Source organism: Triticum urartu, chromosome 3A (genome assembly GCF_056163025.1).
Source record: "Triticum urartu cultivar PI428250 chromosome 3A, HENAU_Tu73, whole genome shotgun sequence".
Taxonomy (NCBI): Eukaryota; Viridiplantae; Streptophyta; class Magnoliopsida; order Poales; family Poaceae; genus Triticum; species Triticum urartu.
This window is the reverse complement of record NC_141875.1, coordinates 735,753,687-735,771,938: the sequence shown is the minus strand read 5'-3', so window position 1 is coordinate 735,771,938 and position 18,252 is coordinate 735,753,687. Positions and strand designations below refer to the sequence as shown.

The window sequence follows — 18,252 nt, the reverse complement described above, 5'->3', positions numbered from 1 at the left end:
AGCAGCCGGACGTTGATGACATGCAGCTGAGGTGTGCTTTGAGAGCTGCCAAGCTGCGCGACGTCGAGACCTCCACTGGTATGTCGGTTAATCAATCGAATTCCATTTTACATTTTACTGATGTTGAAATTATTCATAATGCAAATCAAATAGGAGTTTCGCTTGGTAAAAATGATATTGAGGTCTCTAGGTCGGTTAATGACATTCTTGATTTGGAAGCTGATCGTGCGGTAGATATGATCCGTCACTTTGCTGCTATTAAACCTATGAACGACTCGGAGATAGATGCGCTTGGGGTTAGGGTTCTTGATGGCTTGTGTGCCGATCTTGACCCGGCACTACCCGAGATAGAGGAGGATACCATTCCTGAGGTGTCTCTTTATGTAGATGAGCCCGAGGCGATAGAAGCAGAGAATGACTGTGCTGACCAGGCTGATGGTCACCTTAAGCCAAAGCGGACGTGGAAACGGAAGGTTTATCCCGTCTCGGCAGCACGTAGGAGTGCCAGGATCCGCACTGCAAAAAAATTTCATGATGAATTATGAGAGGCATTTTCTGGAATAGCAGAGGTCTTAGAGACTTGGCTAAAAGAAGATTTCTAGCGGAGGCTTCTCTTGAACATCAGTTAGATTTTATTGCATTGTCTGAGACTGGAAGAAGCAACTTCACTTCTCAATTTCTTGCCACTTTGTCCGGGGGGTAGATTTTGATTGGCAGTGCCTCCCCCCTCGAGGAAGATCCGGTGGGGTTTTACTTGGGGTTAAGTGCGAAACATTGGAAATTCGGAGTGTCATTTTGGGGGATTTTGCCGTCAAGTTTCGAGTTCGAACTAAGGCAGATGGGTTTGATTGGGCTTTGGTGGCGGTGTACGGAGCTGCGCAACCAGAGCTCAAGCCAGATTTTTTGGCGGATCTGGTTCGTATTTGTGGTAACGAACAACTCCCCCTCTTAGTCGGGGGGGGGGGGATTTCAACATCATCCGTAGGAAGGAGGAGAAGAATAATGACAATTTTGATGACCGATGGTCGTTTATGTTCAACACTATTATCGAAAGTTTGGATCTCAGAGAGATAGAGCTTTCGGGTAGGAAATTCACTTGGGCTAATACGTTACCGGTACCGACATTTGAGAAACTTGACCATGTCCTAGCAAGTGTCGAATGGGAACAGAAGTTTCCTCTGGTAACCGTGCAGGCATTGACAAGGGGTGTCTCTGATCATACACCGTTACTAGTTGATTCAGGAGTTCAAACTTTTGTGGGCAACAAGAACATTTTCTCGTTTGAACTTGCCTGGTTTGAAAGAGAAGGTTTCCTTGAGTTGATAGCTCGGGAGTGGGCTAAAGACTCAGGAGGAAGGACGCCTATCGAGCGATGGCAATGTAAGATTCGTCATCTCCGAAGGTTCCTTCGAGGATGGGCTAAGCACACGCATGGTATTTATAAGGCGGAGAAGGAGAGACTTCTTCTACTTATTCAAAACCTTGAAGTTAAAGCTGAAACTTCTATCTTGGATTCCAGTGAGTTGGAAACAAAGATAGAGGCGGAGATGCGACTTAAACAGCTTCTTCGCGAGGAGGAATTGAAGTGGGCGTTGCGAGCTGAGGTTCGCAAGATAATACAAGGAGAGGACAATACTCAATTCTTTCATATGATTGCTAATGGGAAGCATCGTAAAAAGAGAATTTTCCAGCTAGAACAAGACGAAGGGACGATAGTTGGTCAAGACAATCTGAAAGTCTACATTACCAATTATTATAAGCAGTTGTTTGGTCCCCCGGAAGAGAATTTTGTGTCCTTAGATGAGTCTAGGATTGAGGATGTTCCTCAACTGGAGAATGCCGAGAATGAGCTCCTAACTGCTCCTTTCTCTGAGAAAGAGGTGTTTGAAGCTATTGCACAGATGGAGAATAATAAGGCTCCAGGACCGGATGGGTTTCCGGCGGAGTTCTACAAAAAGTGCTGGCCTTTTATTAAGGGTGATTTGATGCCCATGTTCCAGGAGTTTTTTGAGGGACAGCTACAGTTGTTTAAGCTGAATTTTGGAACGATAACTCTTCTTCCTGAGAAGACAGACGCGGTTCGCATTGAGCAGTTCAGACCTATATGTCTGCTTAATGTGAGTTTCAAAATCTTCACCAAGGTCGGGACAAACAGACTTACGCAGATTGCGCACTCTGTGGTTCATCCGTCCCAGACTGCTTTCATGCCTGATCGAAACATCCTCGAAGGGGTTGTTGTCTTGCATGAAACGCTCCATGAAATCCACTCAAAAAAACTTGATGGCGTAGTTTTTAAAGTGGATTTTGAAAAAGCATATGATAAAGTTAAATGGCCTTTCCTTCAACAAGCTTTGCGTATGAAAGGTTTTGATCCGGCCTGGAGAAACCAGATTGATTCCTTTACGCAAAAAGGGAGTGTAGGGATTAAAGTGAATGACGACATAGGTCACTATTTCCAAACACACAAGGGGCTAAGGCAAGGAGACCCGATGTCACCGATCCTGTTCAACATAGTGGCTGATATGCTCACTATCTTAATAGGTCGGGCAAAGGATGCAGGGCAGGTAGGTGGCCTGGTCCCACATCTAGTTGACGGAGGGATTTCCATTCTTCAGTATGCTGATGATACTATCATCTTTATGGAGCATGACTTGGCGAAAGTAAGAAACATGAAGCTGCTGTTATGCTTATTTGAACAATTATCTGGCCTCAAAATTAACTTCCACAAGAGCGAATTGTTTTGCTTTGGAAGAGCAAAGGAGGACCAGGACACATATAAACAATTGTTTGGATGTGAATTGGGTTCCTTACCGTTTACGTACTTAGGTATACCCATTCATCATCGTAAGCTGACTAACAGTGAGTGGAAATGCATCGAGGATCGCTTTGAAAAGAAACTGAGCTGTTGGAAAGGGAAGCTCATGTCATACGGAGGAGGATTGATTCTGATTAATTCGGTCCTTACCAGTATGCCTATGTTTCTCTTATCCTTTTTCCAGGTTCCGGTGGGAGTCAGGAAAAGGTTAGATTTCTACCGATCTCGATTCTTTTGGCAGAATGATGACCTCAAACGAAAGTATAGGCTTGCTAAGTGGGATATAATCTGTAGGCCGAAGGACCAAGGGGGTCTAGGCATAGAAAATTTGGAAGTCAAAAACATCTGTCTCCTTAGCAAGTGGCTCTTTAAACTATCGTCTGAGACGAAAGCTACTTGGGCACAGATTTTGCACAATAAGTATCTTTATGCTAAAACCTTGGCCCAGGTAAATGTGAGGCCTTCCGACTCACCTTTTTGGAAGGGTTTGATGAGAGTCAAACAACTTTTTTCAACAAGTCAAGATTTATTGTCGGGAATGGAGCCACTACGAGGTTTTGGGAGAATACGTGGCTTGGGGAGACTCCCCTTGCACTTCAATATCCTACTTTGTACAACATTGTGCGACGTAGAGAAGCCTACGTTGCATCTGTTTTACAATCCACTCCCCTCAATATTAGTTTTCGGAGGACGCTTGTTGGAAATCGTTGGGAGGCTTGGCTACACCTTGTTGACGTTTAATGGAGGTTCGGCTGACCCAGCAACCAGATCAGCTGTATTGGAAACTTACTAAGAACGGTGTGTTCTCGGTTAAGTCTATGTATCTGGATGTCATTAGCTCTAGCATTTTCCCTTCCTCGATCCACGTTTGGAGAGTTAAGGTCCCCTTACGCATCAAAGTGTTTATGTGGTTTGTGCATAAACAAGTCATTTTGACTAAGGATAACCTGGCAAAACGCAACTGGATGGGCTCATCCAGGTGTAGCTTTTGCGATCATAACGAAAATATCAAACACCTCTTTCTCGATTGTCCGTTGGCTAAGATTCTGTGGTGGTCGATTCATATTGCGTTTAATATTAATCAGCCCACCTCTATCAATATGTTATTCGGAACATGGCTTGATGGGGTTGATTCCGATACTGCAAGACACATTCGTGTTGGCGTTTGTGCTTTACTTTGGGCAGTATGGAACTGCAGAAATGATTTTGTATTTAACAGATCAACAAACATTCACTTTTTGCAGGTTATCTTCAGGGCCACGGCATTCATCCGTATGTGGTCGCTACTCACTCCGACGGAGGCCAAGGAGCGTTTGGTTACTGCGTCTACCCGATGGGAGATAGTAGTGTGGGATATTTTTAACCGGTTTGGATGGCGGTCATGTAATAGGTTAGACATGTAGTGCTCCTATTGTGTTTGCCAGCCGGTTGTGGCTTAGGGTTTCAGCTCTTTCGAGCCTTGTGTTTATTTTCGCACCTCGATACTTGGAGACTTTGTTACTGATTTTTTAATAATATGAGCCGCATGCATCTTTCTGACGCAGAGGCTGGGGAAAACCCCCTTTTCGGAAAAAAAACGCGGACGATGATCTCGAGGAGGACATCCTCATTCGGGATCGAGAGTGCTGCCATGGCCATCGCCTCTTCTTCCATGGTTTGGTCAGGGGATTAGTTAGGTTATTACGAAAAACATACATAGTGCGTACTCCTATACATTTTATTTTATTTTATTAATTTGGGTTCCGACTCAATGCCCAATACAAATCCAACGTGCGTACGCCGCTTAAACTCTCCGTGTCTTTTTCCTTAATTTTGTCCACAAGGACGTGATTTCCTCTAGGTAAATCGGTGGCTGAGCTGAATCTGATAATCCAACCAGGGAAGCAACATCATCATCTTAAATAAAACACAAAAAATATCCTACGTATAACCTAAAAAAAGGCCTCCAAAATATACAGAAAAGGTAAAACAGATCTTCCGTACATTAACCAAAATTCCAAGTGAAAATTCAAGAGAGTCTACATATATTGGTACTTTAGAACTTGGGAGTTTTTACCGTACCCCGGTACTCATAGAAGGTGGATGGAGTACCAATGAAATCTAACCTTTGATGCAGAACGGTATTATAGACTTTTTATTGTTTTTATTAGTGGACAGTTTTATTTAACCTAATGACGCCTTCCGCCGCCGGCACGGATGAAGTGCCGGCCGGCGGTCACCCATCATCGCATCTACTTCAAGGATGGGGCTGTGCACGCATGCCGCCGCGCTGGGCATGCCTAATCTGCCGGTGCAGCCGCACAGCTACATACGTTCTAGGCTACGAACTGAATGCAGTAGGGTCAAACACATCGCATATCGCACCACACGCACATACAAGGCCGATTGATGCCTGCAACTCAAATAGATCCTTTCTTCCTGTTGTTTCTTGTACTTCTGTAAATCAATGGGCCTTATAATCACTCAAATTATTGTTCCTCTCAATCCCGTCGGCATGAAGTAGTATTGCAGTGCCGAGTACTGGTTCAATTTAGACGCGGCTGGATTGATTCAGTTTTGAGTTTTGGCCAGAGAGCAACAGCTCGATTGGTTTTCGGCACCGGCACGTGACTGCATCAGCTGGCCGGCAGTCCAGCTCCGCCATGGCTTCTACACGCTGGACTATGAGTCTAATAGGGTACCATTGTCGGCGAAGCTCGTTGTTAGTTAACTGTATTCTCATCACCATCGGCATTTACCCCTTTACGGAAAAAAATTAGGAGACCCCTTCCCGATTTTACCCCTAAAACGATGGTACTCCCTGGCATTGGTTAGCGGTACTCCCTGATTGCTGTTTCGGAGTACGGATAAAATCTAACCGTTAGATTGAGAGAAATGAACGTCCTATATAGTAAATTTATGGATACAGTAAAAGAGCTCTAGAACTTACAAATTTGAAATGAATTTAGATGTAGTTTTTGCATATGGTAAAACCGCACCTCGAGACGTGCCATGCGTAGCGCCCGCTGGGGACGCGCACGTCACCGGAAATCGCTCCCGAATCCTCGCAAAATGGCATGGCAGCAACATGATGTTGCCAATGTTTATGTACTCCCCTGCGCGGAGAAATCGTGCATCCACCGTGACTCCGCGGTCATCAACCAGGATGAGACGGAGAGCGTCGGTGTCAAAACCGGCGGATCTCGGGTAGGGGGTCCCGAATTGTGCGTCTAGACCGGATGGTAACAGGAGGCAGGGAACATGATGTTTTACCCAGGTTCGGGCCCTCTTGATGGAGGTAAAACCCTACGTCCTGCTTGATTAATATTGATGATATGGGTAGTACAAGAGTAGATCTACCACGAGATCAAGGAGGCTAAACCCTAGAAGCTAGCCTATGGTATGATTGTTGTGTATGGAGTTGATTCTGTCCTACGGACTACAACCCTCTGGTTTATATAGGCACCGGATAGGGTTAGGGTTACATAGAGTCGGTTACAACAGTAGGAGATCTTGAATATCCGCATCGCCAAGCTTGCCTTCCACGCCAAGGAAAGTCCCATCCGGACACGGGACGAAGTCTTCAATCTTGTATCTTCATAGTCCAGGAGTCCGGCTGAAGGTATAGTCCGGCTATCCGAACACCCCCTAATCCAGGACTCCCTCAGTAGCCCCCGAACCAGGCTTCAATGATGACGAGTCCGGCGCGCAGATTGTTCGGCATTGCAAGGCGGGTTCTTCTCCAAATCTTGTGTACCTGTAGGGATAATGTCCGATTTTTGTAATGTAGTGCTCCTCGGCTTCCACGCCCAATAATGGCCGTCTTCCACGTGTCAAATGAATGCGAAAAGCCAGGGCGTTTTTTACACCCACACCCCTAGCCGTATAAACGAGCCGCCTATTTAACGGGATGGGGATTTAGGCCCAAACCACATCCTCTCCTTTCCGCGAGTTATCATCAGAGCGCTTCCAGCAAAGGTCCATTCCAACATAGCCAGCCGTCCCAGCTCCTCCTCTCGCCCTTGCAGCCCTAAACCTGGAGACTGGGAGAGGTGCTCCATCCCGCACAGCGAGCTAGTGTCGCTTCAGGCCAAGGGATTTCTCCCTCAGGCCTATATGGCCCCGGTCCGAGCCGGACTCGCCACCTATAACGGTGGAGAGCAAGCAGAGAGCACCCCCAATCCCTCTAAAGGAGAGCGGGTGTGCCTCGTCCCCTATCTAATAAGGGGACTGGGATTTCCAATTCATCCATTCCTCCGTTGGCTTTTGGAGTTCTACGGCCTCCAGCTGCACAATCTCACGCCCGCCTCCGTACTGCATATTGCGGGTTTCGTCGCCCTTTGCGAGCTATTTTTAGGCGTTGAGGCTCATTTCGCGCTGTGGAAGAGGTTATTCTGCCTGGTACCCCGTTCTCAAAAGGGGTCCATATACCAAGTGGGCGGAGCCGAAATATGGCGCATCGCTGGGACCGGATACCTATCCGGAACCCCAAAGGAAGCATCCGAGGACTGGACCTCGGAATGGTTTTATATAGATGACGTCCCGCTACCGGACCCCATCCGGGTCGGTCTCCCTGAGTTCAACAGTGCTCCATTAAAGAAACGCTTGAGCTGGCGTGCGCGGAGCTCTCAGAGAGAAAGCGACAGAGACGTCCTTTACTTGATGGGCCGGATAAGATTGTTGGCTCATTCCGGACTAACCATGATTGGAGTCATGGCCGCATGCATTATGCGGGGGGTGCAGCCGCTTCAATATAGAGGCCACCCAATGTGGGAATTCAACGGGGAGGATGACGCCACCCGTTACGGTCGTAAAGGGCCGGACTCAGCGGCTGCTCTATAAAAGATCTTATCCTCTCTGTACAAGGGAGAAAAGGAGGAGTTCCTCCGCGTCAACCCGCAGGCCGGATTTAGTATGTACGATCCCCCAAGTTGGGTAAGTGAACAATTATGCTTGCCCGTTTGTTTGATACTCCCGTGGTTAGATAGGTAGTCTAACGACTTTACTGCAGGAACTGCGACAGGGGGTAAAGAATATAAGCAGCCACCCTCCACAGCCCAAGGACCCAGAACGGTTCCTCGATCCGGACTTCGAAGAGGATCCGGACATATCGGTGGAGCTTATCGACGGGGTGTTTTATCAGCTAAGCAAGGACAATACCTTGGTAGCCATCATGGCTGATTACCCAGGGTTAATCCCAGCCTCCCAGGTGACGGAAACCGGAGTCTCATTCCCTTGAGAGGGATTCCACTTTCGTGTATTTCGGTGTTTCTGACGTCAACCGTGTTTTGCAGGGGAGATTTCCGAGGCAGGAGGACGAACCTACGGCGACCAGCCAACGAGGGGCCGCAGAGCCCCGCAGGGCAAAAAGGAATGAAGTCCAGACTGAAATGCCGGCGCAAAGGTATAGTGCACCCTCTGTTTCCCTGGAGTTATTCTATCCGGGCATATTAACGCCCGTGCTATCTTCAGGACGAAGAGACCTCGCCGGACTACATCCGGAGAGGTTGCCAATCGCGCCTCCACCAGTCAGGCTCCAACGTCTAGCCAGGAAGCGGAGGTGAGTACAAGGCGCGCACCGGACGTTCCTCCGACAGAGGATGTGGACAGGCTGTCCGCCACAAATTCAGAAGTGGAGAGTGCCATGAACCACAGGCGTCGCCGGACAATTCTACGCGACGCTTGTTTCTCCCAAGAGGCTTTAGATGCCTTTAATTCGGGAGATGCGTACCTTCGTGCCGCTCAAAATGGTTTAGCCAGAGCCACGGAGCAGTATGTGAAAGACATACGGGTAAGAAAATTTTGGTTAATTATATATATATGCCAGTAGCCCCCGAGACTTGAAACAGTTAGAGCAACTGATTTAAGGATCATTTAATATGCAGGTTCTTACAAATAAGAATACTGTACTGTCCCAGGAGCTGGAAAAGTGCAAGGCCCAACTAGAGGCCGCACTAGCCGCAGCAGGGGAACCCAAAGGGACCCCCTTAGGTAAAATACACTCCGAAAGATTAGTATTGTGCGGTGTGGGTGTAAATCTGACAGACCAGATTGCAGATGGCGCCGGACTCGATCCGGACAAGCAACAACTCTTACGCCAGCTAAAGGCCGGTGAGAGTATGTTGACGAGGGTGAGGCGAGAGAGGAATGATCTTCAGGATGCCAACACCAAGCTGGATGTTGAACTTAAAGATGTTCGTGGCCAGCTTTTGGACTCCTCGAAGGAGAATCAGCGGCTTCGACGCGGCATTTTTAGTAAGTGCTTGAACGAACTTTGAAAAAAAAGAGTTCGGCGAGGAAGTCGACTAACAGAGTAATGTCTGTAGGTGTGCTCATAGGTCGTCCTGCAAAGGAGATGCCCGGTTCTACGGGTGACCTTATTCCCGAACTCATGCAACTGCACGAGCGAGTTCGGCAGGCGATGCGAGGCATTGCCCGAGCCTTATGGCCTGCCCACTCCGTGCCCGAGGGCCTTGGAGAGCTTGCGGAGAAGCTGAAGGGAGCTCGGCGGCGCTTCCGTTTGTGGAAGATATCGGCCTGCCGACAAGGCGCTCGAGAAGCCTGGGCCATGGTGAAGACCCGTTTTACGAAGTCTGACCCAAACCACATGGCCGAGGTTGGACCGGTGGGGCCTGACGGGAAGGAGATCCCTGTGAGCTTAGTATACGGCCAAGTAGAGTTGGCCACGAAGTATTCCCAGCAGGACTGTAAATTAGACAGCCTGTTAGATGGTATAGAAGAGGAATACAATCAGTCAGAATGACTATGTAATTTTGAATTGACATGTGTAATGCCTTCTAGTCGGATTGTAGATCGTTTGTCGTTGCCGACCTTTCCTCTTCAACCTCGGGACCTGACGGTCTGGAGTGTGTCCGAATACCATAGCGGTTATATAAGAACCGTGGTATGCGTGGAGACCAGGCGTAGGGGTCATTAGTGCTTTATCAGACAAGTGCCCAACTAGTTATGTTATATTACATGGTTAGTAAGAAACATCTTCCAGAGAGAATAGTTCCGTTAGGGGTTCCTTTCGCTGGGAGGCATGCCCTAAAGTGCATGTCCGGACTGCGTAAAAGGACGCAGAAAAAGGCATCTGGGGGCGCATAAAATGGGTAAAAAGATCGTCTTTTGTCTCACCGACCGAATATTCCCTTAAGAATGCTAGCTTTCGGCTTCACCCAGTCTGAGGTACACATCCGGCTGACCCGGCAGTAACAATCGCAGAGGTGCTCCCTTTACCTCCTAGCCGAACAATCGGGAACGTAGGGGTAAGCACAGGAGCCAGGCAACCCAGCTTGGCCAAAACTTAAGTCATATCGATGCATATAATGGTGAAAAAAGGTACATGCGGAAGTTTGACGCATGCGTTGGGCATGAAGCCCGTATAAATAAGCTTCTGTTAAAGAAGCCCCCGGGTTTAATGAGCGCGAGTGGCGCGGCACTAGATAAGCCTTTAAGGGCTGTAAAAGAAAATAGGGGAAAGAGAGAAATGTAAGACAGAAAAATACAAAAAATGGACAGAGGAAGGAGACGAACACAGAGTTCGGCGCTAGGCGTAGAATCTTCGGAGACGGGTGGCGTTCCACGGGTTCGGCTCGAGTCGGTTATCCGACGCATCTCGCAGGCGGTACGCCTCGCCAGTCAGGACTTGGTCGATTATAAATGGACCTTCCCACTTGGGCTTGACTTTGTCCTTTTTCTTATCCGGCAGGCGTAGAACGAGTTTGCCAACATTGTAGTTTTTGGCCCGTACTTCTCTGCTTTGATATCCTCGTGCCTGCTGTTGATAAAATGCGGAACGGGCTTTTGCCACGTCACGCTCCTCCTCCAAGGCGTCCAAGTTGTCCTGCCGATCGAGCTCGACTTCTCTTTCTTCGTACATGCGCACTCTAGGTGAGTCATGAATTATATCGCAGGGCAGAACTGCCTCTGCGCCGTACACCATAAAAAATGGTGTGTATCCGGTGGTGCGATTTGGCGTGGTCCGCAGTCCCCAGAGTACGGAGTCGAGCTCCTCTACCCAGTGCGTATTAGATTCCTTAAGGGACCGCACTAATCTGGGTTTGATGCCGCTCATAATAAGACCGTTTGCACGTTCGACCTGGCCGTTGGTTTGTGGGTGATAGACGGAAGCATAATCGAGCTTGATGCCTATGTTTTTGCACCAGAGTTTTACCTCGTCTGCGGTAAAGTTCGTGCCGGTATCAGTTATGATGTTGTGGGGGACGCCATAACGGTGTACAACACCGGATATGAAGTCTATCACAGGTCCGGATTCGGCCGTTTTAACAGGCTTGGCTTCTATCCATTTGGTGAATTTATCCACCATGACCAGTAAGTATTTCTTTCTATCGGTCCCGCCTTTAAGAGGTCCGACCATGTCAAGCCCCCAGACCGCAAAAGGCCAGGTGATTGGTATAGTTTGGAGTGCGGTGGGTGGCATATGGCTTTGGTTGGCAAAAAGTTGGCAACCAGCGCATCGTTGGACTAAGTCCTGAGCGTCTGCCCGGGACGTCGGCCAATAAAAGCCTGTACGGAAAGCCTTGCTAACAAGGGACTGAGCAGCGGCATGGTGACCACCGAGTCCGGCATGAATTTCAGCCAGAAGGTTCCGCCCTTCCTCTTCGGAGATGCACCTTTGAAGGACTCCGGTAGTGCTTTTCTTATAAAGCTCTCCCTCATGGACTCTGTAGGCTTTAGATCGCCGCACGATGCAGCGGGCCTCGTTTTGGTCCTCCGGGAGTTCCTGCCTAGTAAGGTAGGCTAGGAATGGTTCTGTCCACGGGGCGATGATCGCCATTATTACGTGGGCTAAAGGTGTAATTTCATTGGCAGAACCTCCAATTGTGTTAGATTGTTCGGCATTAGGTGGTGCGGCTGGGTCCGGGCTGTTATTTGCGGGTTCCCCCTCCCATGCTACGGATGGCTTGAACAATCTTTCTAAAAAGATGTTGGGGGGGGGGGGGACTGCATCGCGTTTTGCTCCGATGCGTGCCAGGACGTCCGCTGCTTGATTGTTTTCTCGGGCTATATGGTGAAACTCCAGCCCTTCGAACCGAGCTGACATTTTTAGGATGGCGTTGCGGTAAGCTGCCATTTTTGGGTCCTTGGCGTCGAAGTCGCCATTTATTTGGGATATCGCGAGGTTCGAATCCCCGCGTACCTCTAGGCGTTGACTGCCCATGGATACTGCCATCCGGAGGCCATGTAGAAGGGCCTTGTATTCGGCTGCGTTGTTGGAGTCCATGTACATAATTTGGAGTACATACTGGACTGTGTCTCTGTTGGGGACATCAAAACGATGCCAGCCTCCAGTCCGGCCAACATTTTGGAGCCGTTGAAATGCATGATCCAGTTTGAGTATGTGCCGTACTCTTTAGGGAGTTCGGCCTCCGTCCATTCTACGACGAAGTCGGCCAAAACTTGCGATTTGATAGCTCGCCGTGGCTTATAGGTTATATCGAACGGGAGGAGCTCGATGGCCCATTTTGCGATCCGGCCCGTTGCATCGCGGTTGTTGATAATATCGTTAAGTGGTACTTCCGAGGCTACTGTTATGGAGCACTCTTGAAAGTAGTGTCGTAGCTTTTGGGATGCCATGAATATCGCGTATGCAATTTTTTGATAATGCGGGTACCGTGATTTGCATGGAGTGAGGACAGTGGACACGTAGTAGACCGGCCTTTGAAGGGGGAATTTGTGTTCGTCCGTTTCCCGCTCGACAACGAGCACTGCGCTGACAACTTGATGTGTTGCTGCAATGTACAATAGCATTGGTTCGCCGTGTTAGGCGCGGCCAGGACTGGGTTTGTTTCCAATATGGCTTTTATTTCATCGAGTCCGGCCGTGGCGGCATCCGTCCACTCGAAGTGTTCGGTGCGCCGGAGTAGGCGATAAAGGGGCAGTGCCTTTTCTCCCAAGCGGGAGATGAAGCGGCTTAGAGCCGCCACGCATCCGGTTAATTTTTGTATTTGTTTGAGGTCCTTTGGGATATCCAATTGTGACAAAGCTCGGATCTTGGCTGGATTTGCTTCAATTCCTCTACCGGATACAATGAAGCCCAAGAGCTTTCCGGCTGGAACGCCGAAGACGCATTTTTCCGGGTTGAGCTTGATGTCGTATTTTCGGAGGTTATCGAATGTGAGCCTCAAGTCGTCTACTAGAGATTCGACATGTCTTGATTTGATGACCACATCATCCACGTATGCCTCCACTGTTTTGCCAGACATGTCTGGATCATGCGCTGATATGTTGCGCCGGCGTTTTTTAGCCCGAAGGGCATTGTGTTGAAGCAGAATGGGCCGTATGGTGTGATGAATGCTGTTGCAGCTTGGTCTGATTCTGCCATCTTGATTTGATGGTAACCGGAGTATGCGCCGAGGAAACACAACGAGTCGTGTCCTGCGGTGGCATCGATAATTTGATCGATACGGGGGAGGGGGAAGGGATCCTTCGGGCAAGCCTTGTTAAGGTCTTTAAAATCGACACACAGGCGCCAGGATTTGTCTTTCGTTGGTACCATCACCAGGTTTGCTAGCCAGTCCGGATGTTTTATGTCTCTAATGAATCCGACCTCTAATAGCTTGGCTAGCTCTTCTCCCATAGCCTGTCTCTTGGGTTCGGAAAAACGCCGAAGGGCTTGTTTGACCGGTTTGAATCCTTTTAGGATATTTAGGCTGTGTTCGACCAGCCTGCGTGGGATCCCTGGCATGTCTGAAGGGTGCTAGGCGAAAATGTCCCAATTTTCTTGTAGGAATTCTCGTAGTGCGGCGTCTACATCGGGGTTCAGTCGTGCCCTAATGGAAGCTGTTTTATTGGGGTCCGTTGGATGGACGTGGAATTTGATTATTTCGTCTGCTGGCTTGAAGGATGTGGATTTAGATCTTTTGTCGAGTATCACATCATCCCCGTTAACCGTGGAGCGCAGCGCCGTCAGTTCCTCGGCCGCTAAGGCTTCGGATAGTGCCTCAAGGGCTAATGCGGCCGTTTTGTTTTCGGCGCGGAGTGCTATGTCCGGATCACTAGCTAGAGTGATAATTTCATTCGGCCCGGGCATCTTGAGCTTCATGTACCCGTAATGGGGTATTGCTTGGAAGATTGTGAATACTTCCCGCCCTAGTAAGGCGTGATGTCCGCTTTTAAATGGGGCCACCTGAAACGTGACTTCTTCGGACCTGTAATTATCCGGTGTGCCGAACACCACATCTAGTGTGATTTTTCCCGTGCAGCGCACTTCCCGACTGGGGATTATTCCTCTAAAGGTTGTGCTGCTTCGCTCGACGCGGTTCCAGTCTATTTCCATTTTTTGAAGGGTCTCCTCATAAATGAGGTTCAGTCCGCTGCCTCCATCCATGAGCACCTTGGTAAGGCGAAAGCCGTCCACTATGGGACTGAGGACCAATGCGGCTGGTGCTCGGGCTGTTCGGAATCTAGGTTCATCACTTGCGTTGAAAGTAATGGCAGTGTCGCTCCATGGATTTATTGTTGCAACTTGATAGACTTCGGCGAGGTTGCGGAGTGTTCTTTTTCGCATATTGTTTGATGCGAAAGTCTCGAAGACTGTGAGAACGGTACTGGTGTCCTCGGGCTGGCTTTCTGCGGCCTCCCGATTTAAGAGGTCCTCGCCAATTTTGGCTACCTGCCGGAGTATCCAACATGCTCTAAGGCTGTGAGTTGGTGTGGCGTCCTCTGTACTATGAATTCTACAGGGTCCATCAAGCCACCTTTCCAGTACAGTTCCATGCCCTGCAAAGGGTTTTGGCTTTTTGCTATTTATCCCGGGTGTCTTATGATGATGCACCCTCTTAGTTCGGACAGGATTACTATTCAAGGCCGGATTATCCCAAAATTTCGTTTCGGTTTTCCCAGCACTTTCCATCGCACAGTATTTTTGTACTATGGACGCCAAGTCAGCGAAGCGTGTAATATCACGACGACTTACGGCGTTAAGGATTCCCTCGTCCGTGCAATTACTGCAGAAAATTGATATCGCGTCTCCCTCGCGGTAATCTTTTATCCTGTTCATAACCAGGAGGAATCTGGCCCAGTAATGATGTACTGTTTCGTCGGGCCTCTTCCTGACTTGGGAGAGATCGCTTATGTTCGGGTGGGTGGGTGTCGTTGAATCTGAAACCTCACCCAATCCGAGATTCGGAGGCCGAAGAGTTTCCGAATTCTGAAGTTCGGATTCCTGGACGTTATCCAACGAATTCGGCCCGTTGCCTGATTCTAAGCTCAGGTCTTGAGTTACATCCTCCCCTCCGCTGGTATCCGGCTTGGAGGGATCGGGAATTCGGACGTAACTAGTCCTTAAAATAGATGAAGGGTCGCCGCACCACGCCTCTACCACGGCAACATGGTGGGTGACTTGGGGAGAGTTAATTTCTCTTAGATCGGGTTTAAGCCCAACCTGGTCGTAATCCGTGGCGACCCCCAGGGCGGCGATGCGATCCAAGAGCTCGTTTACGGAAGAGAGCTCCATTGGATCTAACTGCTCGACGAGCTTCGAGCTGACGTGTAGATTGCTTTTGATGACCCGAGAGGTCACCGTTGGCGCAACAGCCGAACAGGCGGTCATGAGGAAACCACCTAGCCGGAGGGTTTGGCCAACAGCCAAGGCTCCCTTAGCAAGGGCGCCGTCTTTGAAGACGGGAGAAGGCATCCTTCCTGATTACGACGGCACAGAGGAACTCTCAATGAAAGCACCAATGTCGGTGTCAAAACCGGCGGATCTCGGGTAGGGGGTCCCGAACTGTGCGTCTAGGCCGGATGGTAACAGGAGGCAGGGAACACGATGTTTTACCCAGGTTCGGGCCCTCTTGATGGAGGTAAAACCCTACGTCCTGCTTGATTAATATTGATGATATGGGTAGTACAAGAGTAGATCTACCACGAGATCAAGGAGGCTAAACCCTAGAAGCTAGCCTATGGTATGATTGTTGTGTATGGAGTTGATTCTGTCCTACGGACTACAACCCTCCGGTTTATATAGACATCGGATAGGGTTAGGGTTACATAGAGTCGGTTACAACGGTAGGAGATCTTGAATATCCGCATCGCCAAGCTTGCCTTCCACGCCAAGGAAAGTCCCATCCGGACACGGGACGAAGTCTTCAATCTTGTATCTTCATAGTCCAGGAGTCCGGCTGAAGGTATAGTCCGGCTATCCGAACACCCCCTAATCCAGGACTCCCTCAGAGAGCATCTCGCCGGAGAATCAGCTCGCCGTCATAGAACGTGAGCGAACACATCTGCAGATCGGCGGCTTAGAGTACGCGCCATCTCTCGTCGGGCGCGCCGCCCAGCGCATCGCCCTGTGTGTCACTCATGTGAGCGTCGCCCCGTGTGTCACTCATTTGAGCTCGCCGTCATAGAGCGTGCGTGCGTCATAGAGCGGCGTCGAGTATCGATGAAATAACCTGCATGCAAACATGAAATCTCCTGATCTTCTTTGGTCCACGTCTAGTGGTGGATGGGTTGCACGCTGTTGTTGCCTGGCTGATCGAAGTCGACGTGCGACTGGGCTGAAAGGAGCCCCGTGCCGCGCGCGGCGTCGCCTGATTGAAGCCGGCTGCTCCAGCGCCTGGGCTCGGTGCGTGGCTGCTCTGGAAACACACCATCGTACCCACATCGAGCCGCCAAGAAGCTACGTGATTCTGGCCTGCTCGACGACGCTCGCAGTATCGGATCGAGGAAGACTCGGGCGGTCGAACGGCTCATGGTTGCTTGTACAGCTTGGCGATGCATCGTCCGAGTCGAGGTAGGTTGGCGGTGCAGCCGCCGCATCGATCTGCTGGATTTTCTTCACTAGTTGGGGTCAATCTAATAAGAATTTATTTGGCACACAGAAAGAAATCAACCTAATATAATTTGATCTATCACACTACTAGAAATTTGAAATTTGAAGAATTGATTCTAAACTAATCTAAAGAACCAATCTAATCTTTGATCAGATCGGATGCCACGCCCCCGGGGAGAGAAGATTAATCTCCCCAGAGGCGGTGCGCTGCGGAAGTGGTAGAGGAACTTAGGATCGGCATCGTGAGACTAACCGCTCTGATACCATGTAGAAATTGTAGGATGCCTAGAATATTGTGTTGTATTGATCAAACCCTCGTGGGGAATTATATATAGTACATGGTGGGTTAGAGACTTGGAGTACAAGACAAGTTACATGTGGTTTAAACTAATTCTATCTCTATCTCCTTATCTCTAACTTAAACCCAATTATATTTCTAACAGGGAGGTTCGTCCAGGAGATGTATCCTGTTTGTGAGTTCAGATTAATGATGTAACAGTACAGTTCTACATAATGACGATATACCTAGTGTACCATGCCATGGCACACAACGGCATCGGTAAACTGCCCGTAGCTGAGAGATTGCGCATCACTGCCGAAGCAACGAGTGTGCACGCTCCAGGTTACATTGTCGGACAAGAACACATGAAGATTATACTTATATTCATTTTTTTCGCAGCTGATGATCGCCACTTTGAAGAAAGTCGAATTGGTCGGGGGTGGCGACAACTCATATTTGGAGGGACAGTCCGTGCCAGTTAGAATAGCATAGCCATTCGAGTTGCAAGCACTAAAGGTCGAGCCGACTTTTAGAGGAGGGAGCATGTCACAACTGCCGACCAGGAAGTTGCATACCGCCAACTGGTGGATGGAGTTGTCCCGGTCTCCATGGGTGTCATGCACTGGAAGAAGCACGACGACGAGGCCATGGCGCGAGACGAGCGGCACTGCATGGTCAAAGAGGCTAGCACGGGCATTGGACACGAAGGAGCTGAGAGTGCGGCGGCCCGGGCCCAAAGGCGACCGTGGCGCCGGGACAAAGCAATGCTCCCAGAAAATATAAGGCCGTCTTCTATGCTGCACTTCTTCCCAGGTTCGACTTTCCTGGATAAAGAGGCCAACCAAGGCGCAGGAGGCATCCGCTGGCCAGCGGTGCCGGAGGAAAGAGGGTTCGGTGATGAGAGCGTGCCACTGCTTGCACACCGCGTGGCACAACGGAAGAGAGCGGCGGCGTCCTTCACGCGGGCGGGTCAGGTGGCGCGCCTGTCTCCCCGGTTTCCTCTCCGGGGCACCGTGCGTGGGTCTCCCCGGCTCCTGCTACCGGCGGCTCGCCCGTGGATAGGCAGCGGGAGTCGTCTCCATGTTGCTCTCCCGCTCCGCTGGCTAAGGCCCGGGGTGCCGCTGTTGGGGGATGGGCAGGAGGCCTTTCCCCTAGCAGAGCTTCACGCGAGGAGGTCACCGCCTTTGGCGGTATCCTGGACCCGGTCTCCCAGGGGAGGCGGGTCAGCGGGAGGCTGCAGGAGCAGCCGGACGTTGATGACATGCAGCTGAGGTGTGCTTTGAGAGCTACCAAGCTGCGCGATGTCGATACCTCCACTGGTATGTCGGTTAATCAATCGAATTCCATTTTGCATTTTACTGATGTTGAAATTATTCATAA

At 49.7% G+C, this 18,252-nt stretch overlaps 1 protein-coding gene across 1 annotated transcript; it reads left to right on the top strand.

The window, feature by feature from the left end:
• Positions 1-541: 541 nt before the first annotated feature.
• Positions 542-17,088, top strand: LOC125525419 (uncharacterized). Its single transcript, XM_087516299.1, is given in 5 exon segments — positions 542-680; positions 683-957; positions 960-3,263; positions 4,060-4,087; positions 17,036-17,088. Coding segments are annotated over 5 exon segments (2,799 nt in total).
• Positions 17,089-18,252: the final 1,164 nt, after the last annotated feature.